Source organism: Hyperolius riggenbachi, chromosome 3, assembly GCF_040937935.1.
Source record: "Hyperolius riggenbachi isolate aHypRig1 chromosome 3, aHypRig1.pri, whole genome shotgun sequence".
NCBI lineage: Eukaryota > Metazoa > Chordata > Amphibia > Anura > Hyperoliidae > Hyperolius > Hyperolius riggenbachi.
The window spans coordinates 346123134-346145844 of NC_090648.1; the positions used below are offsets into that span (position 1 = coordinate 346123134).

At 44.4% G+C, this 22711-nt stretch overlaps 1 protein-coding gene across 1 annotated transcript; it reads right to left on the minus strand.

Moving 5' to 3' along the window:
- TMED9 (transmembrane p24 trafficking protein 9) lies at window positions 1-22056 on the minus strand. Its single transcript, XM_068277031.1, has 5 exons — window positions 21871-22056; window positions 9321-9421; window positions 9102-9227; window positions 5039-5185; window positions 1-1010 (listed from the first exon to the last, which is right to left on the minus strand). The coding sequence occupies exons 1-5, from the start codon at window positions 21998-22000 to the stop codon at window positions 861-863; spliced, it is 654 nt and encodes a 217-aa protein (XP_068133132.1). The 5' UTR covers window positions 22001-22056; the 3' UTR covers window positions 1-860.
- Window positions 22057-22711: the final 655 nt, after the last annotated feature.

Consider the following 22711-nt stretch of genomic DNA (forward strand, 5'->3'; position numbering starts at 1 on the left):
TGGAGGAATGTTTTTCTTTTATTCAAAGCAAAACATGAAAAATTCAAGACATTCAAAATCAGTAACAACAGGATCCACATAGCCTGGAATCCCAGTGGCTCAATTCCCTGAACACAATAGGGAGCCAGCATTGAGAGTCTCTTGGATGATTTAACGGTTGATGGTACTTGGCAAGTGCAATTGATCCAAAGATCTCATTGGGATGGAGAAGAAGCAGTAGCAGCAGTAGGAGTGCTTTCTGGAAAGCCCTTTACTCCCACTGGATAAATTCAACCTTCAAAAAATGCATTGTATCTGTCCATTAGATGCTGTGGCCAGTTCCTCCAGTGCAGTGCAAACCTATGGCAGGTTACAAATCTCATTATTAACATCCCCCAGTCAAGTTAAAAAGCAGGTAAAGTTAACCCAAAGACCGATTCACCATAAAAACAATTAATTTTGCAGAACATAACAAAAAAAGAAAAACAAACTTTTTTTACTGCAGATGTGGTGCTTTCCCTGATTAAATTGAGCAAGAAGGAGGGGGAAGGTGAAGCTTATTTAGGTGACTTTTGGTATCAGTTCATGTCCTGTAGAAAATAGGTAACAAAAATGCAGAATTTGAATACTATCAATGGATGGTAAACAAAGAAATCTCATTTAATATTTTTTTTTTTAAAAAAGGTTCCAAAATTCTATCATTGCTTGGGACAAAGCGTGAGTGAAGCTCCAAGCAAATTGTTCTGTCCCCACCAGTGCTGGTGTCACCTTGCAGCACACTTTCATCCAGCAACACTAGAGGTGGAAGACTAATTAAAGCTGGAAGTGGGTCCAACATTGAACATTGTCTGGCAGAACGGGCCCTTATTTCCTTTCGTAGTTTAGACCAATTTCTTTGCTTCAAAGAAACTTTTCAGATGTCTCATCTGCCAGACTCCTATGGTCACGAGAATCAGAGTCTGGGCAATTGACCACCAAAGGACACGCTGATTTGTGCTTTCACTGGTCTGACGGAATCTCTCCTCCCGCCACTGCAGAGGGACAAAAAGGAGATTAGGAAATGACAATACAGATTTACAAGGCAGCATTCCAAGGACATGCTTTTGCAAAGTTATAAAGGGATAACGAAATAAGGCAACACTATATACGTAACAGCCTAATGCTGGGAATACACCATGCGTTTTTCTAGCAGATAGATGGTTCGATAGATAATTTCCGACATGACCAATCTCATGTTCGATCGTTTTAAAACTCGATTTCTCATACAAGTGAATGGAAAAAGATAAAAAACACATTGTGTATTCCCAGCATAATGCCTGGTACAAACTACACAATTTCCCTTCAGATAGACCGGTGGAATCAATTATTTACGACAGGTCAGACCTGATGTCTGATAAATTTCCTGATCACTTGTATACAAAATCAATCAGAAAAACAATCGGAAATCAGATCGGACCTGTCAAAAATATTCAATTCGGCCCGTTTATCTGACAGGAAATTGCATGGTGTGTACCAGGCATTAAAGGACAACTGTTGCAAGAGGGATATGGAGGCTGCCATATTTCTTTCCTTTTAAGTCATACTAGTTGCCTGGCAGCCCCGCTGATCCTCTGCTTCCCTTTCAGACATAGACCCTGAACAAGCATGCAGCAGATCAGGGGTTTCTGACATTGACAGATCTGACAAGATTAGCTGCATGCTTGTTTCTGATGTTAGTCAGACACTACTGCAGCCAAATAGATCAGCAGGGCTGCCACGCAACTGGTTTAAAAGGAAATAAACATGGCAGCCTCCATAGCCTTCTTGCTACAGTTGTCCTTTAAACTAAACCAAGCCTAAGGATAACTACAGATACTGTGTTTTTCATACAAAGCTGTGCACACAGGCTACATTAACCACTTAAGCTCTCAGTCGTTTTCACTTTATGCATCCGAGGAATGTTCACCTCCCATTCATTAGCCTATAACTTTATCACTACTTATCACAATGAACTGATCTATATCTTGTTTTTTCCGCCACCAATTAGGCTTTCTTTGGGGGGTACATTTTGCTAAGAGCTACCTTACTGTAAATGCATTTTAACAGTAAGAATAAGAAAAAAAAATTAAAAAATTCATTGTCAGTTTTCGGCCATTATAGTTTTAAAATAATACATGCCTCCATAATTAAAACCCACGTATTGTAATTGCCCATTTGTCACGGTTATTTCACCGTTTAAATTATGTCCCTATCACAATGTATCGCGACAATATTTTATTTGGAAATAAAAGAGCATTTTTTCCGTTTTGCATTCATCACTATTTACAAGCTTAAAAAAAAAAAAAAAAATAGAGAGAAATATTTCATCTTTACATAGATATTTTAAAAGTTTAGACCCTTAGGTAAATATATGTTTTTTTTTATAGTAATGTTTTTGTTTTTTTATTAAACATTTTATGTGGGCATTTTTGGGAGGGTGGGATATAAAAGTGTTTTATTTGGGGAAATATTTGTGTATTGTAATGTTTTTTAACTTTTACTTGTAGTTTTACTTTTTGGCCACAACATGGCAACTTGATTTTGTTTACATGACGTCACTCTAAGCGTACAATGTACGCTTAGAGGGACATAGCTTCAGAAAAAGCGAAGCTTCTGAGAGAAGCTGTCGCTTTTTCAGTGGGGGGGAGAGGAATCAGTGATCGGGCTCCATAGCCCGATACATTGATTCCTTGGCTACCAAATCCGCGGCCGGGAGTGCGCGTGCACGCGCGCAATCGGCCGCGGGAGCGCGCCTGTCCTCCTTGACGTTTTTATACGTCAAGGAGGACAAAGTGGTTAAACTCAGCTGAGGTGGCCCATTAAGACCATCCCTGCTGATAATCTAGCACGATTACAGTGGCCTTCGATGCCTCTTCTAGCGATCTATCCAGCAGAATCAACTCAGCCCACAGAGAGCATTGTTCGCACTAACCACCACCATCCCCCCCCCCCTCCCTCCAGGAGACACAACTCATGTACCACTGCATTGTCACGTTTGTTCTTCAGTATGGGTCCCCTAATCTTAATAGGTCTATGGACAGGTGCTGATCTAAAAACTGGTGATTACTGGTTTAAGTCATGGGCAATATATGCCCAGTTTTTAACCAGAGATTATTACTAATTCTTAAATACTATGCGACATTTGGCTGCCCAGACGAAGTGGACACCTGGAGCATCTATGTAATGGATGTATACTGAATTCCATTATATGTGAGTGCTTTCTGATACATGGAGTTTGTTCACTGCATTAAATGGCCCATTATGCGAGCCTGGGATTCCATTTAATCATTTACATTTTTTGACACTACAGATGTTTTTAACTACCCTCTGTCACGTTTTCTGAAACTTCAATGTTGTGCCTCTGAAGAAGCGGTCATGTTAACAACCAGAAATCGTCCATTAGGCCATTCATGTTAAGATCACGTGACTCAGACTTTTACTGTGTTTGTCATATCTGACCATTTAGGAAATAAAGTAATTAAAAGTTACATTGTATAGTACTTGACATTTTTGTACAAGCCCTAAAACCCAGGGCTGTGGAGTCGGTACAAAAATCCACAGACTCCGACTCCTCAGTTTAGGATTCCACCGACTCCGACTCCTCTAATTTGCATATTACAATCTTGTTGATTGAAAGTATGTAACATGAAATTTGTCTCTTAACTGCCAACGCTTAGGAATTTTAAAAGACAACTGAAGTGGGAAGGATATGGAGACTGCCATATTTATTCCCTTTAGTCATAGACTAAAACTAGTCCTTGGTAAGAGTACTTGTAGAAGGTACAGGCCGGAACAAAGAACATCTATCAGGCCCTAGGCAATGTAACTTTGGGTACATGTAAGAATGAGGTGCAGGTACTCTGCAGGGGAATGAGGAGATTCTTCCTCTATTACACATTCTTCATGCACAATCTGAACCAGGTTTATGGGTGATAGATAACACCTCTGTGTTCAATGTGCACAACATTCTCAGTGGATTTCCTGCAGCTCTGTGGAGAGTGCATATGTAGAGTATAGTACTACTGTGTAACAAAGTAAACCTGAGACATATGAAATTAAAGTTTTATACATACCTGGGGCTTCCTCCAGCCCCCTTCAGGCTAATCAGTCCCTCACTGTCCTCCTCCGCCACCTGGATCTTCTGCTATGAGTCCAGGTACTTGAGCCAGTCTGGTGTAGTGCGCATGCACACACTCCGCCGCCGGGAGCGTACTAAACCTGCGCAGCACTATTGTGCAGGTGCAGAACGCTCCTGGCTGTGGAAGCGGCACGTAGCCAAACTGCTCTGACTGGCTGAATTACCAGGACTCATAGCAGAAGTTCCAGGTGGCGGAGGAGGACAGCGAGGGACTGATTAGCCTGAAGGGGGCTGGAGGAAGCCCCAGGTATGTATAAAACTTCTTTTCATCCTTCTCAGGTACCATTTAATTCGTAGTCACCAAACCAAATTTTAACAACATATCAAATTATTTGATTTCATGAGCAAAGAGAGTGCGTACATTTGCATAAATCAGAATCAACGCAGAATTATTTCCATCTCATTGACCATCTCTATTAGTGACACGGCTACACATCAGGCTTTATACTTACAGCATAGATGTTATTTAGTATATATAAGAGATTCCTGTGTACACATCATATATACAGTCACAATCAGATGTGTATATCTGACTTTAAAAATATGGGGACTGCTTTATTGAAGCAGCACATGTAACTAATTTTGATTGGTTTATTTCATTTTTGTGGACTAAGCACAGCTATTACTGTATGTATAAATTATTTATGATGACTATTATCTGAGAAATAGAACATTTTATCATATTTTCTATTTTAATTACAGTTAAAATTCGTTACGAGTCGGAGCCGGTGCATTTTTTCCCGACTCCGACTCCAGGCACCCAAAATTGCCCCGACTCCACAGCCCTGCTAAAACCCTCATTCTGTTTATCGATTTTTGCATTTCTAGTATTCAATCTATACAAAGCAGGCAAACAAGCCTCTAACAACATACAGTCAATCCTGTTTTACTTTCTTCTCTTACCCTCTGATAATTTTGCTCTTTTTGAATCTGTTCCACTTGCTCTATCAGCTGTCGCACTCGCAGCTGCAGCTCACTCAGCTTGTCTTTGGCAGCAATCTGGGCATAATCATTGGTATGCTCTCCAACCTGGATGTCAAGGTGAACCCTCTACAAAACATAACACACAGTTCAGAGGGAATTTATACGCTCAAGACCTGGGCAAAAAAAGTGTTTTTATGGGCTCTAGTGAAGCCAAGTAAATGCATACAAAAGTCACAAAACAACGACAAGCAAAGTAATAAACAATTCACACACCAAATCAGTCACATGGGAGGATTAAAGTTGTTTAATGTTTTCAATCAAACAAAGGCTACAAGTAAACATGCGCCCATGAGATCATAACGGTCCAAATATTGATACACCAACAAAGTTTTTAAATGTAACAATAATAATATTTCAAATGAAAAACAGGAATCTTATTTTTTTTTTCTTTTACCATGGAGTTCAACCTCCTGGGGACTGCTGGATAGTAAATCCCACGCTGCACTTGTGGCTGCCTAACTCTGATGCAATGTAGGATTAACTACACCTTCTGCTTCCGCTCCCAATGCGAACGTGTGCACTCGAAAGGGGAGATTAAGCTGTCATGACACCTAACATCTCCCCTCAGTAATAAGGAGCTTGGGGGGGGGGGGGGGGCTAGAGCTGCTAATTGCTGGAGCCCGGGAGGTGAGTAAAGGCTGGCGGGGGGGGGGGGGGGGCAGGTGGTGGTTGGGGTTAGGCAGCTAGTCCCCAGAGGGTTAAAGTGGGAAGGAACCCTATTAAAAAGGTAACCTATGGATTTTTCCTTTTAAACAATACCAGCTGCCTGACTCTCCTGGTGATGTCTTTGGCTGTAGTAGTGGCTGAATCACACACCTGAAACAAGCATGCAACTATTCCAGTCTGACTTCAGTCAGAGCACCTGCTATGCATGCTTGTTCAGGGGCTGTGGCTAAAAGTATTTGAGGCAGAGGATCAGCAAGGCTGCCAGGCAACTAGTATGATTTTAAAAGGAAAAGAAATCCATATCCTTCTCAGTTTAGGTTCCCTATAAGTACAAGAGCAGTTTAACAAAATATTCTGGCTGATCCCCAGTGTGATTAGATCAGAGTGCCAAGCAGAAGAAAGGTCTGAAGGCACACTCCCGCTCTTCCACCTTTTGTAGTGATGCATCACCATGGCAGCAACTGACCTGTCACTCATAAGTGGACCCAACTGCAGGGCTTTCCACTAACTTGAAAACACTATCAGTCACCGAAATCAGCATGTTTGGGGCACTGGAGAGCCATGCAGTTCAGGCCCATATCCGAGTGACGCATCAGTGGTTCCCACGGTGACATATCACTATGAAGAAGGAGGTGGGGAAGAGCGGGATGGTGCCTTTAGAACTTCCTTGCACTCGGAACTCTCTGCTATAATCACACTGGGGGATCAGACAGATAATTATTAATTTGTCTATCTAGATCTATACATATACATCTTTTTTTTTTTTATATTAACCTTCTGGGGGACTGCCGATATGAAATCCTACGCCGCACTTGTGGCTGTCCTAGCCTCATGCGGAGTAGGACTTATGCCGCCCGCTATTTCCGCTCCTGATGCGATCGTGCGCACCCGAGAGGGGAGATTAAGCAGTCATATGACAGCTGACATCTCCCTTCAGCGATCAGGGGCCATCGCACTTGGCTTCTGATCACTATGATCGCCGGCGGATCATAGAGATCACCATTAGAGCTGCGGTGTTAGGGGGAAAGAAGAGGATCCACTCACCTTCCCTACGTACCCCAGTCGATCGGCGCTCCCCTCCGCTCTGGCCGGCATCTCTGCTCGCTCTGACGCAAGTCCCGTGTCGCGGCTTGCTGACATCATGCCGCGACCCAGGACTTATTGTCAGTACGAGCAGGGATGCCGCCGAGAGCGCAGGGGTCCACAGTTGCACATCGCTGGAGCCTGGGAGGTGAGTAAAGGCTGCCGCATACAGTGGGGGACACCTGGGCACACTGGGGACACCATGCCCACCTAAGCCCTAGCAGGTATCCGGCTGCCTGACCCCCCCAAACACACCCCCCATGCAAAATCGCCTGGTCCTTAAGGGGGGGGGGGGGGGGGGTTAGGCAGACAGTTCCGAAAGGGTTAAACAATTACTCTTGTTCCTAACAATAGGTACAAAAGTTTTAAAATGGGAGTTTAATCCACTTTAATCTGCAAAACCTTGCACATTAAACCTTATTACAGCACTCGTTCTCCAAAATGTTGCCCCTATGTTTGTTCAACAATCAGTAAAGTGAACTCGAGGTGAGAGTGATATATATTTGGCTACAGAAATGTCTGAATCACACCAGAAACAAGCATGCACCTAATCTGGTCACTTCTGACAATAATGTGAGAAAAACCTGGTCTGCTGCATGCTTGTTCTGGGTCTATGGCTACAAGTATTAGAAGCAAATGATCAGCCAGATAGCCAGGCAACTGGTATTGCTTAAAAGGAAATAAATATGACAGCTTCCATATACCTATCACTTCAGTTTCCATTTAAAGGGAAATACATTTGTCAGCTTCCATTTGTCTCTGACCTCGGATTCCCTTTAAAAACAGAAATGCAGAAAATGACGGCTACAAGAGTAACTAACTACATAGATTGGGGTGAAAGCAAGGAGACTAAACAGCAATATATGAGGCTTCCAGGGCTGTGGAGTAGGTACAAAAATCATTGGACTCCGCAGTTTATTGAAACCACCGACTCCAGGTACCCAAAACTGCTCAGACTCCTCGACTTCAAGGCCACAGCCCTGGAGGCTTCTAAATATTTATACGTTATAGAAGTTCTAACCCTTCATCACTAGTGAAAGGAAATTTGCATATCAACATTTGTTTAGGTTCAACGCCTAGACGTAGATGTAATTACTGAACCAAGCATAAAATCCAAGAAGACATAAAAATAATATCCAGTAATTAACTTTAGGGGCCTTTTTCCACTGTCAACGATAAAATCAGGCTTCTGTCAGTACCTAACTATTCAATAATTTGTTGGCTGTAAAGGTGGCCATACACAGGCAGATGACCACACAGATAGACCCCTCTCTGATCCAAATACGATCAGAGAGTGATCTACTACTGCCACAAACTGTAAATAGATTTTTAATAGAATTCGTCAAGAAATCTTTTAAAAATCTATGGAGCCGCAACCGCAATGCAGGACTGATTGGCAACTAACTCCCTAACATTTGGTGCTCCCCAAGTGACCCATGCAGCTGGCAGCAGAGCGCACACTCACCTGTCCAACGGCATGCTCCTCCTGTGTCCTCTCTCCATCCCTAATGGCTGCCTGTACCCTGTGACCCAGCAGCATTTACGATAACATGTACATGCCTTGAGGTCACAGGGTGCAGGTGCCCCATCAGGGATGGCGAGAGGACATGGGAAGAGTGTGCTCTCCACTGCCAACACTCTGCACGGGGCCAAGGGAGCACTTCTTTAGATGGTGGAGACCGGCCAGGGGTCCGTCAAATGGCCACAAAACGGTTGCTCACCGTGCTCATGCAAAAGTCCTGTTGGCATTAATTACAATTCCCTCTCCAAGCCTCCATTGACTCGGACGTTAGGTGCAATTTGGCTTCCAGCTATTGCTGGAGGACGAATTACACAGTCTTAATTGTAACTTGGGCTCAGTCTTGACGGCTTCCAAAAAAAAAAAACGGACTGAGAATCGCTATAGCTGCAATTCACATTATGGCCTATGACAGCGCTGGCTGCACCCAAATTTCCAGTGCTGTATTTACCTGACTCGGTAAATGAATCCTATTATAAATATTTGAGCTGTTCACATTTATCAGCCTGCAACAGATCCGTTGTGGTAAGCAGACCACATTTCTGTGCCGCCTGTCATAATCCCGGACGGGCAGATGCATTCCCCATATAGCCTATGGTGGTAACGCATCAGCCTCAGCCAGGTTACAGTGATAATTGGAGTGGACACTACACTGTCCACTCCCGCTGGCCAGGATTGCAAAATAGAAGTCTATCCATACACTTTAATACTCACCAACATGCCACCAGCAAACAGAGAAAACTTGGTGGAGTTGGAATGCAGACATATCTGGTGCTCTCCTGGCGTGTGTGACGTGAAGGTGAAGCGCCCCTCTGAGCCATACTGCCTGGACAAGATGACCTAAGATGGAAGAGTTATACGATTGACTATGAATAAATGCGGTCTTGAAGAAAGTCTATAGCTGAGAAGACAAGCTGTGAATGAAATTCTCACCTTATCATCTGGATCCTTCACCTCCACAAACATACCGAGCCCAGGTGTTGCCGGTAAATACTCCTCCCTCTGTTTGTCATAAAGCTGGGTGCGGTAATTACCTGCAGTAACGGAAAAAGACCACATATTGTGTCTTGTATGCTTTTTGCTAATATCTGTATTCAGGCATGCTGGCAGATCAAAGTGCTCTTCATCACATCTACATTATTGCAGTACAGTATTCATTTTACTCCACTATATTGTGTTGACAATTTTTCTGATGCACTTTACAGATAATGATGCATCATTAAGCACACAGTCTGATAAATATTCTCAAAAGTTTCAAAAATCAGAAGGTGAAGAAACATTCAGAATGCTTATACCTAGTACAATCTGCAACTTTAGTCACATAAAACAAACCTCCTTGATTGTTTCACGTGGGCAATCACCATGTTGAACACTGCTGTGTTTTCTGCTGAGCAGCCCATTTTGCTCTATGGAGATGGAGGGGGAGGAAACTGCAGCAGTGAATAGACAACAAGCATCACTTATCTACAACGGAACTCATTAGCAGCTTTACAAATACAGGTCCTTCTCAAAAAATGTGCATATTGTGATAAAGTTCATTATTTTCTGTAATGTACTGATAAACAGACTCATGTATTCCAGATGCATTACACACAACTGAAGTAGTTCAAGCCTTTTATTGTTTTAATATTGATGATTTTGGCATACAGCTCATGAAAACCCAAAATTCCTATCTCAAAAAATTAGCATATCATGAAAAGGTTCTCTAAATGAGCTATTAAGCTAATCATCTGAATCAAGTAATTAACTCTAAACACCTGCAAAAGATTCCTGAGGCTTTTAAAACTCCCAGCCTGGTTCATTACTCAAAACCGCAATCATGGGCAAGACTGCCGACCTGACTGCTGTCCAGAAGGCCATCATTGACACCCTCAAGCAAGAGGGTAAGACACAGAAAGAAATTTCTGAACGAATAGGCTGTTCCCAGAGCTGTATCAAGGCACCTCAGGGGGAAGTCTGTGGGAAGGAAAAAGTGTGGCAGAAAACGCTGCACAACGAGAAGAGGTGACCGGACCCTGAGGAAGATTGTGGGGAAGGACCGATTCCAGACCTTGGGGGACCTGCGGAAGCAGTGGACTGAGTCCGGAGTAGAAACATCCAGAGCCACCGTGTACAGGCGTGTGCAGGAAATGGGCTACAGCTGCCGCATTCCCTAGGTCAAGCCACTTTTGAACCAGAAACAGCGGCAGAAGTGCCTGACCTGGGCTACAGAGAAGCAGCACTGGACTGTTGCTCAGTGGTCCAAAGTACTTTTTTCAGATGAAAGCAACTTTTGCATGTCATTCGGAAATCAAGGTGCCAGAGTCTGGAGGAAGACTGGGGAGAGGGAAATGCCAAAATGCCTGAAATCCTGTGTCAAGTACCCACATTCAGTGATGATCTGTGGTGCCATATCAGCTGCTGGTGTTGGTCCACTGTGTTTTATCAAGGGCAGGGTCAATACAGCTAGCTATCAGGAGATTTTGGAGAACTTCATGCTTCCATCTGCTGAAAAGCTTTATGGAGATCAGGATTTCGTTTTTCAGCACGACCTGGCACCTGCTCACAGTGCCAAAACCACTGGTAAATTGTTTACTGACCATGGTATTACTAGGCTCAATTGGCCTGCCAACTCTCCTGACCTGAACCCCATAGAGAATCTGTAGGATATTGTGAAGCGAAAGTTGAGAGACGCAAGACCCAACATTCTGGATGAGCTTAAGGCTGCTATCGAAGCATCCTGGACCTTCATAACACCTGAGCAGTGCCACAGGCTGATTGCCTCCATGCCACGCCGCATTGAAGCAGTCATTTCTGCAAAAGGATTCCCGACCAAGTATTGAGTGCATAACTGAACATAATTATTTGAAGGTTGACTTTTTTTGTTTTAAAAACACTTTTATTGGTTGGATGAAATATGCTAATTTTTTTGATATAGGAATTTTGGGTTTTCATGAGCTGTATGCCAAAATCATCAATATTAAAACAATAAAAGGCTTGAACTACTTCAGTTGTGTGTAATGAATCTAAAATATATGAAAGCCTAAGGTTTATCAGTACATTACAGAAAATAATGAACTTTATCACAATATGCTAATTTTTTTTAGAAGGACCTGTAGATCATCTGATCATAACAAGTACATTGTGTTTTCTTGACCATGAGTATCGCAACAATGACACTCTTCCACAGTGCTCCTCTTTACCATGGTCAGTTGAAAGGCAGTGAAATGCCTCTCAAACTCTCACAATTGCTTGCTGCTGCCTGGCAACTGCTTGCTGAGCACACATAGTTCAACTGCCCGTAAAAAAAGAGGCCTAAGATCCAGTTTTTCACCTGGATAGTGATGCTACTGTGGCGACCTCAACGCTTCGCACCACTTCCACTGTTGGCTGCGTCACTTCCGAGATGGGACGTGGGTGCAGGCAGATGTGGCCGTGAGAGAATCTGCTGCAGATTCTCGTATTGCTCCGCACAACATGCACGGAATGGAAACTATTATACTGCCGTGCATGTGTTTCAGGACACCTGCGGTGCGATGAGGCTATGTAGCCGCATCGCACCACTTCTAGTGGAAACGACAGCTCACGAAATACAGCAAGCAGCGCATTTCTGATGCCGTAGAAATTGCATTGGTCCACTGCGATTCCCAACACTTCTGAAATACCATTGCATTTGCATCCAGGCAGCATCCTTAGCATACTAGACAATGATTGGATATACGGAGATGTGCAATCAATTTTCTACAGAACGGTCCCATATGGTGCATGCTGTGTTCACTTGCATGCCGTAAACTGTGATGCATTTAACAGCATTTATGACCTTTTGCAAAACTGTAAAGAAGAAATGTAAGAAGGCTTTACACAGAAAATATTAGGACATTTTTAACCTGTTAAGAGCCCTGCATGCATTATCTCAAGATAGATTATGCATGTCAGGACGTCTACTAACGGCATATGCCCTTTTACTGTCTAATGCAGCTATGCAGAGCGGCACCGGGAGCTTCTTTATATTTAGCTGTTCCGGGTGGCTGGATCGGCTTCTCTTTATCCACTGGTGACACTGCTCTCCTGGCATCCTCTTCTGAGTTACGATCACATGATATGACATGTGATCATAACCCAGGGGATGGTGTCAGCATTGCAGCACCATCCAGTGGTTGAAGAGGGGGAGATGACAGACTCTTCGAGACGTTGACACCATCCCCTAGATTACGATCATGTCATATCATGTGATTGGAACTCCAAACAGGATGTCGGCATTGTAGCGCCGCGAGAGGAGGGGAGGAGAAGCCAATGCAGCCCCCCGGAACAGGTAAATATGACAAGTTCCCTGCGCCGCTCTGCATACCCTGCCAGGCTGGGGAAGGCACACTTCTCCAGCAACAAAAGAAGAAGGAAGAAAATAAAAAAAATAAAAATAGATTTGCTATATGTGGCTGCTAAAGGGTTAAGCTGTGTACGTTGTATGGTGCTCCCACAATGCAAAGGATAATCTGGCCACCACAGATGCCATTCTATTCTGTCCAGAGTCCAAGATCATATATTTTACATACATCTCCAAGCTTAATAATCCAAGAGCTCAAATGTTACCTTTTCCCTAACTGCAATGTTAATTTTGCTCACTGCATTGGATATACCATACACATGTAATGTGGGGGTTGGGGCTAGGCAATCAAATGTACAGAAACACGGATACTCCTGCCCATGGATAGGAGCAGTCTTCCCTCCTATCCATGGATAGCCTGCTGTCAGTCACTCGGCTAGCCCAGTTGTTAAAAAGATCATTTTTTAATAGCCAAACTACAAAATTAGTTATGTAGCTTCTTATACAAGGGTGCATGATGAGCATTTGCAAACCCTGTAAAATGTTCTATATTTACCGTATTAATGAATGTGACCTAAATCATCTGCTTTTCAAACAAGTACTAAAAGTAGATTTAAAAAAAAAAAAAACTAGTAAGGCCTGTTTCAGATGGACAGCTAACCTGCAAGCTTGTCAGGCAGTTCAGCATTCCAGATGCCGGCCTCCAGTGCCTTTTAGGCGCAATTAAAATACAGCCGAATGTCAGCGTTTGTCACCCAGCTTGTATCAGCGTTTCAAAGGCAGCAGAGTTACCCGGAAGCAAACACCACCCAATGTCGCAGCTGAGCACAGCCACTCTCAGATGTGTCTCAATAGGCGGGCCGCCTCTCCATCCCATGTGCCAAGCGCTAGAAATTTCCAGGCTGCTGCACGGGAGACAGTGTTGCCAACTTATTCCTTTAAAAACAACCTAGGGTGAACCTTGAACCAAAAGTTAAGGAGAGAGAAAGAGAAGAGAATTCTCCAGAAGATCCTTCACATGCTGTCCTCCGCTGCTACTGCCTGGGACCCTCCAGCAGGACACATATAAAATCGGCACCGGGAGACTTGGGCGCAGGATACAGCCGGTATATGGCTGATGCTGCTGCTGCACAAGTTCACGGCTGCGCTAAATACTATTTCCCCTCTAGGTGGACGTGGATAGTGGGGAATGATGTAATTCATCTTCCAGCTATTGCTGGAGGCCGAATTACAGTGTTTTAAATGTAACTTCAGCTCCATCTTCTGACGGCACCGGAGTTACTCTGTGTGCGCTGCTATAGCCGTAATTCCTATTACAGCCTATGGTGGCGCAGTGTATTCCCCCGGAAATGTTTTCCAGCCGGGTGGCATGAAATAGTAGCCGGGTGGCATGAAGAAGCCGGGTGGCGCAATATGAGAGAATGCAGGACTGGTGCTTCTGTGTGCAACTCTGCTTACAGAATAGGAGGAGGTGAGCCAATGACAGCCGGGTGCTCACCAAAAGTAGCCGGGTGGAACACCCGGCTAAAAGAGCCTGGGGAGAACATTGGTGGTGCTAGCTGAGCCCAAATCTTCCTGCACTGTAATTAAAGTGCTCGCTCCAGCACATGCTGACAGCGCACCTCTTCATGCACGCGAGTGCAACAGTATGGAGCGCGGTCCCAAGCATGGAATGTGACAGTAACTTGTTGGATTCCTTTGGGTGGGTCTGCACTCCACAACGGAGGATCAGAGGATGACATGGGAAATCTCTGGAGGATCCAAAGGCTTCCCTCTCCTTTGGTAAGCATTTACCTTTTGACCCCAGGATCGCCTTGGGTGCTCTTTAATTACTGATTTAGATATATAGATAGATTATACAGGTCTTGTGGCTAATAAGAAGCAGTTTAGGCACTAATTATGTGTAAGTAGCCCCAGATCCTGCATAACTTAGATGCGTCAATATTTAAAGGGATGATTTGGCAACCATGATAGGAGAAACTGACAGGTGGTGAATTCACCGCCTTTAGCCTCCTTTGTGAAAGAAGCCTTAGGCCCGGTTCACATTAGCGGTCGCTGTCCGGAATCGCCATGCCGGAGCCGGACCGCATGCGGAACGGATGGAACGGATGCACGGCATAGCAATGAAAGTCTATGCGTCCGTTCACATGCGTCCGTTTCGTCCGGACCGGAGCTGGACCGGATCCGGACCCCGGCATAAGATCCAACATGCGCTATTTTTTGGTCCAGCTCCTCCGGCAGACGTATCCGGAGCGGAGCCGGACTGTTGCATCCGGCCAATACAAACCAATGAGAACCGGAGAGCGCACAACACACTGGCTATAAAAACCGGACGTTCTACCCCACTTCCTATGCTTTTACTAGTGGCCATTTTGGATGGGGACCACATGGGCCCAGCGTTCACAGAGTGGAGCAGCAGGGATTTCATGCTGGAGCTCTTTTTGGAAGCAACATGTCTGATGATATGTCTGATAACGAGGAGGTGAGGCCTTCTCCCCACATAGTAGTAGGTGAACAACAGGAAGGAGAGAATTCCCAGGTACGAGTAAAAAATGACTGGATCCATGGTCCCAACTGCAGTCTCTGTATCCACGGATGGTCTCCACACGTCCACCTGTCTCCAACAATGACCCCAGAGCTTCTGCTGACCTCCCAGACCCCAGGTATTTACAGGTTGTTATCTCTTTAAAGAGAACCAGAGATGAAGCACCCTCTTGTATTTTACCTTATAAATCAGTGGGAACATGACAGTAAACACCTAATCTGCCCTTTGTTTCATTGTTCTCTGTGTAATCTGACTGTTATCACGTCTGATAAGAATCCCCGACTGAGAAGTCAGGCTGCTCCGTCTAGCTTTGCTACAGAAAGATTATAGCTAAGTCTGTCTTCTGTGGTGTTATTTCAAGCCCAAGCCTGCCCCCTTGTGGCTTTGCTATAATGACTCAGCTATAATCATTCCCAGCAAAGCCAGATTTAATTGCTCAGTCTGGGATTCTTGTGACTGCTGTTAACAGACACTTTTAGCAGTGAGGAGGAAACAGAGAGCATGGTAAGTGTTTTCTCTAATGTTCTTACTGATATACATGGTAAAATACACAAGGGTGCTTCCTCTCTGGTCCCCTTTAAGAAACTGGATCCGAACCGCAACCGTGTTCATACCGCACGGAAAACGGATGCAAACGGACCTGATCCGGATAGGAACCGTACGGATTAGGTCCGGATCCGGACATCCGTTCCGGTTTTTACAAAACCGCAAGTGTGAACGGGGCCGAAGGCCCCATTCACACTTGCTAAACTCAAACCGCTAGCACTTTTGCTAGTGTTTTGCTATGGCGTTTTTTTGCGTTGACCGCGGAAAAAAAGTCACCATTCACACTTGCCGATTTTTTAGCGATATCGTTTAGTGCTTCTATAGCACTGAAACGCGATTGCCAGGAAATCGCCTGAAAATGGTGCAGGCTACGCGGTTAGCGATTTGCGTTAATTGCCGGCGATTAACGCAAATTGCCTAAGTGAGAACGGGCCCATAGGGTATTATTGCACTAGCGTTTTAAAAAGCGCTAGCGCTTGAGCGTTTTGCCGAAACCGCCGGCAAAACACTAGTTTGAATGGGCCCTTAAAGAGAATCTGTACTCTAATATTCTTACAATAAAAAGCATACCATTCTATTCATTATTTTCTCCTGTGCCCCTCTGTGCTGTTTGTGCTGTTTCTGCCACTCTCTGCTGCAATCCTGGCTTGTAATTAACAGTTTTAGGCAGTGTTTACAAACATTTTTTAAATAATTTTTTAAATAACAGTTGTAGCGCTCTGCATATATTCAATTTAAAATTAGGCTGCAAAGTACAAGGGGTTACTCTCATCCCCTTCGAGACAAGAAGAAAAAGTAGTAATGATACTTGCGCCCAAAACTACAGTAAATTACTGTTGTATTTAATGATAGTTCAATCTTAAAAACAATACACTAAAAATCATACATAAAAACAGTATTTCTGTCAATGGTAACTGGTAGAAAGCAGCATCGGCACCTGCATGTGATCACAGCAGCATTCACTCCCTCACACTGCGAACAGACACAAGCGCTTCCTATCTAGCTCCTACACAGTAACCAAAAAAACCCTTCTGCTAACAGGATCCTGCGTTCATATATTCTTTAGCACTCCTCTTCTGTGAAAGGTTCTATTAAAAATTCCTCTATGGAAGTCCAGGATAACTCACTTGCCAGGAGGGGGGAGAGAGAGAATCCACACTTGTTGTAACTTCCCACGTTCCGCTCTCACCGGACGGTCATGTGCGGCAGGTTACAAGTACCTGAACTCTGTTCCTGCGAGACGGCGATGAGTAGTGTGCCCCGGCCGCAGGCTCGCTTTTTCTCACAGTCTTCTCCGGTCTCCGTTACTGGCCCAATTTCCGATCAGTGTTACACTCCGGCGTACTCTTCCGGGTGTTTGGGTGACGTCACCACTTCACAACCAATCTGCTGACATGTTTCGGTGGGCCCGCCCACCTTCCTCAGAGCTGATTTCCATTGGGCCAGTCTTGCTGTTATATACACACCTCAGCTCCACCCCTCTGCTTTCACGTGGGGCTATTCCGTATCCCCATACGGATTTGTATCATATTGTATCGTTATATCTGTTACGGCCAGAACCCGAAGTTTGGCCAGAACTAGAAGTGGCCGGCCACTTCGGGTTCTGGCCGGCCAATGCGCGAACTGGCCGCTGCGCTGCGGCCAATGTGAGAAATGAAACAATTCCTGTAAGGTTTAATGTGATGTTGTGGCCGCAGCGCAGCGGGCAAAATGTATCACACATCTTTACTTTATTCAATGGCATTAAGCCGCCCGGCTTTTTCCTCTGCCTCTCTCTCCCCCCCCCCCCCGCCTCTCTCTCCCCTTCTCTTATGGGCAGCCGGGCGGGGACACGCGTGTCCAGGAGAGTCGTTCCTCGCGGCAGGAGAGCAGAGCGGGGAGGCTGCAGACATTGCTTCTGCCAGCACCCGCTCTGCAAGAACGGCAGGATTCCCCTGCCGCGACGAACGACTCCGGAGGGACACGCGTGTCCCCGCCCGGCTGTGCCCATAAGAGAAGGAGAGAGAGAGGCGGGGGGGGGGGGGGGGGGGGGAGGAGAGAGAGGCGGGGGGAGGAGGAGAGAGAGGCAGAGGAAAAAGCCGGGCGGCTTAATGCCATTGAATAAAGTAAAGATGTGTGATACATTTTGCCCGCTGCGCTGCGGCCACTTCTAGTTCTGGCCAAACTTCGGGTTCTGGCCGTAACATATCCATTCTTCTCATACGGAAACAGCACCATTTCTCTGGCTTTTGTACATAGATAGCTCTTGTATATAGATATTCCGCCACATCTTGTGTTTCACTCCGAATATCATTTATGTTAGTCCAATCTTTCTTTATTGCACACGTTCTCTCCACCCCTTTCTCCTGCGTGCTGCCACATCTCTTCATATGCATTCTCATCTCTGCATAACTGCTGTAGCATGGAATCGAGGGTTATGCAGAGATGAGCCCCACGTGAAAGCAGAGGGGTGGAGCTGAGGTGTGTATATAACAGCAAGACTGGCCCAATGGAAATCAGCTCTGAGGAAGGTGGGCGGGCCCACCGAAACATGTCAGCAGATTGGTTGTGAAGTGGTGACGTCACCCAAACACCCGGAAGAGTACGCCGGAGTGTAACACTGATCGGAAATTGGGCCAGTAACGGAGACCGGAGAAGACTGTGAGAAAAAGCGAGCCTGCGGCCGGGGCACACTACTCATCGCCGTCTCGCAGGAACAGAGTTCAGGTACTTGTAACCTGCCGCACATGACCGTCCGGTGAGAGCGGAACGTGGGAAGTTACAACAAGTGTGGATTCTCTCTCTCCCCCCTCCTGGCAAGTGAGTTATCCTGGACTTCCATAGAGGAATTTTTAATAGAACCTTTCACAGAAGAGGAGTGCTAAAGAATATATGAACGCAGGATCCTGTTAGCAGAAGGGTTTTTTTGGTTACTGTGTAGGAGCTAGATAGGAAGCGCTTGTGTCTGTTCGCAGTGTGAGGGAGTGAATGCTGCTGTGATCACATGCAGGTGCCGATGCTGCTTTCTACCAATTACCATTGACAGAAATACTGTTTTTATGTATGATTTTTAGTGTATTGTTTTTAAGATTGAACTATCATTAAATACAACAGTAATTTACTGTAGTTTTGGGCGCAAGTATCATTACTAGTGTTTACAAACAAACTAACCAGCTTCTAATAGGCTCAGCTAAGCATAGTGTGTGAGTCATTCAGAGTGTGCAGGGGGCCTGCAGAGAGTGTGTATCGCTTCTACCAATCACAAGCAGCCCTGCACATTCCACACAATCAAGCCTTAGCCCGACAAACAGGACAGAGGAAAGATACATTGATTTATTACAGAGACAGTGCAGTTAGGAAAGACTGCAGTAAGCCAGAGCAGATTAGAACAGGCATAGGAACTTATAGGATAGAAGAACTAAGGCTGAAAAATTTGTTACAGAGTCTCTTTAAAGCAGGAGGATTAGCCATACTATGCCAGGGAAAAAAATAAATAAGTAGATAAATACTTGATCTACTTACATAACATGTATTGTACTGTCCATGTTTTGATTTAAAGTGACTCTGTAACAAAAATTACAACGTTTTTTCAACCATCCTACAAGTTCCTAAACCTATTCTAATGTTTTCTGGCTCACTGCAGCACTTTGTACTATCACGGTCTCTGTAATAAATCAATGTATCTTTCCCCTGTCAGACTTGTCGGCCTGTGTCTGGAAGGCTGCCAACTCTTCCGTGCTGGTCTGTTCCTCTATGCACACTCCAGTGTGTGTTTTATTTACATAAGCCAGCAGCTTCTCTGCTATCTTATCAGTGATAGAAGAGAGCTGGATAAAAATCCTCCTCTGTTAGGCTGTGAAAGTAGCTGGCTAACACATACTGAAGAATTACAAACACAGGCACAGGCAGAGCTGTCTGCAGGAAGCCTGTAATGTTCAGTGCATGAGAGAAGAAGGGGACAGAAGGTAAACACACAAATGATCTTTTGAGATTCAAAAGGAAAGCTGTATACAGCCTGCTTGTGTATGGATGTATTTTCTATGTGTGGACATATTGTACATCAATCTACTTTCTGTTTTGGTGGCCATTTTGTTTGTTTATAAACAAACTTTTTAAAACTGTTTTTGACTACTTTTAATGCGGTGGTGAGCGGCGAAATTGTGACAGAAGGTAATAGGAGATGTCCCCTAACACACTGGTATGTTTACTTTTGTGCGATTTTAACAATACAGATTCTCTTTAAAGAGACTCTGTAACAATTTTTTCAGCCTTAGTTCTTCTATCCTATGAGTTCCTGTGCCTGTTCTAATGTGCTGGGGCTTACTGCAGCTCTTCCTAATTACCCTGTCTCTGTAATAAATCAATGCATCTTTCCTCTGTCCTGTTTGTCGGGCTAAGGATTGATTGTGTGGAATGTGCAGGGCTGCTTGTGATTGGTAGAAGCGATACACACCCTCTGCAGGCCCCCTGCACACTGTGAATGACTCATACACTATGCTTAGCTGAGCCTATTAGAAGCTGGTTAGTTTGTTTGTAAACACTGCCTAAAACTGTTAATTACAAGCCAGGATTGCAGCAGAGAGTGGCAGAAACAGCACAGAGGGGCACAGGAGAAAATAAGGAATAGAATGGTATGCTTTTTAGTGTAAGAATATTAGAGTACAGATTCTCTTTAAGTGAATTTTATATAGTAAATGAAGAGCATTCTGTTCCTGGTGGGAACCATGTCTTTTGCCCACAGTTTAGGCTAAATCCTGATGTAATGTCTGCCCTTTACTTTTTTTTTCTTTTCTCCTGCAATCACTGAGTCACCTCCGCCTTGCTTGTAAACACAAGTGAGCAGGGGATCGGGTTTCAGATAAGCAGCTAGGCAGGGAAATAAATGGAAGAGGAGGAATATATTATAGATAAAAAGAACCCCCAGCATGCAACTGTTTGGCACTGACTACTAAAGGGCCAGTGCTCTCCAAATCATAACAGCAGAAAAAGTTTTGAATGCAGGATCGTTATCACTTAATACACTCAGACCAGTTTCTGTTGAAATTTGATTCTTATGGTGAGAATCCTGCTTTAAACAAAATTTTATTAACCATCACAACCAAATATACTCATATTTTATGCACAATGCACACAAACAAAAAACACAAAACAAGAAAATCATCAACTCTCAGAATTATACAAACACATATTCAAGCACATTCAGCAGGTGTATGCAGGGAAAAATGCAACCACATTTACTCTGCGTTTGTTATACAATTTTGGGTGTGACTGCTCATGAAATACAGCAAGCAGCGCATTTCTGATGCCGTAGAAATTGCATTGGTCCACTGCGATTTCCGACACTTCTGAAATACCATTGCATTTGCATCCAGGCAGCATCCTTAGCATACTAGACATTTGGATATACGGAGATGTGTAATCAATTTTCTACAGAACGGTCCCATATGGTGCATGCTGTGTTCACTAGCATGACCTGAACTGTGATGCATTTAACAGCATTTATGACCTTTTGCAAAACTGGAGGGTTCACAACACCCCATTTTCTTTTCCGTTATGCCGACATATGATGAGATCATGAAATGGTATTTTTGAGCAAGAAATTGATAATTGTCACTTTGTTTATTATTTTTGGAAAGGGAGGAAATGGGGTGGGGATTGGCAATTATTAAAAATTCCACTAAATGACAGACATGAGAAAGAAAAGCCTGGTATTGCTGAAGAGGAAGATTGGAATTTAAATCTGTAAACACAAATTCCTAATGGAATAGATGTTTGTATAGAAATTGTATTTAAATCAGTCAGTATTAAATATTTTATAGCCAGCAGATGAAAATGAAAATATTTTAATAACTAAAAATAAGGGCGGTGTAATGTCAATTTACTTTGAAAGAATATCAGAGAAGGCACTTTCCATAATTAAATAACCCACCGTACTGTTTTATTTACACATTATAATTCAAAATAGACAGATCTGCCTCTGTGACAGCTCTTGACCATCAGCTCACCATCCCCCAGGGAGAGCAGCAGGGCGATCCCCTCCCTGCAGGGGGCAGTGGACAGATGGAAGCTACATGCCAGGATGCGCCCAATGTAATGCCCCCCTGCCTCACCTATCACCATCGTCTCGTCTGGAATCTCCTCGATGAAACATTTTTTCTCCGTCTCCCCGATGTGGAAGTAGAGGGAGGTGGCCGGGCCGAGGCAGGCAGCGAGAGAGAGCAGTACCCAGATGGCAGCCATGTTCCTGTACGGTCAGAGAAACACACCGGAAGATGAGGTAGCTTCACACCGGCTGCCACGTCCACCACGCTGTCCAATCAGAGCCGGGCTCCGGCACGCCGCAGTACGGATGTGTAGCTTTACACTCGTGACGTCAGCCAATAAAGGAAGTGACAGCGCAGAGGCAGTGGAAGTGCTGACAGAACTAATCCTAAGCATTGGGTTTTTCTCGCTCTTCTCTTATTCACCTTTAGGAACTGGATTCACATTAATCAAGCACACATACGAAGTACAGAGTAAATATAAGGCAAACACTTGCAAAGTGACCCCAGATAGATATTTACAGGGACAGTGAGCAGAGTAATAAAATGAAAATCTGAACTTACCTGGAGCTTCCTGCAGTCCCCCCTAGCCCGTGAGGTCCCTTCTGTGGTTTCACTGACGGCTCTGCTAGGTGTGCGACTTCGGCTTAAGTCATGTGCATGCATGGCCCGTCCATGCACCCAGCCTGTTTATGCGTACGTTGCCATGAGTGTCCTGCGCATGCGTATGTTGCCATGAGTGTCCTGCGCATGCGTGGTTCTCGAAAAACTGAATTGCGCAGGACACTTATGGCGACAGGTACATGATCGAACCGGGTGCACAGACGGAAAAAATTAAAGTAATCGCAAATGGAACCTTATTTATGCTAAATGATAGCCCATAGACCCCATTGACTGTTCCCTTAGTCCT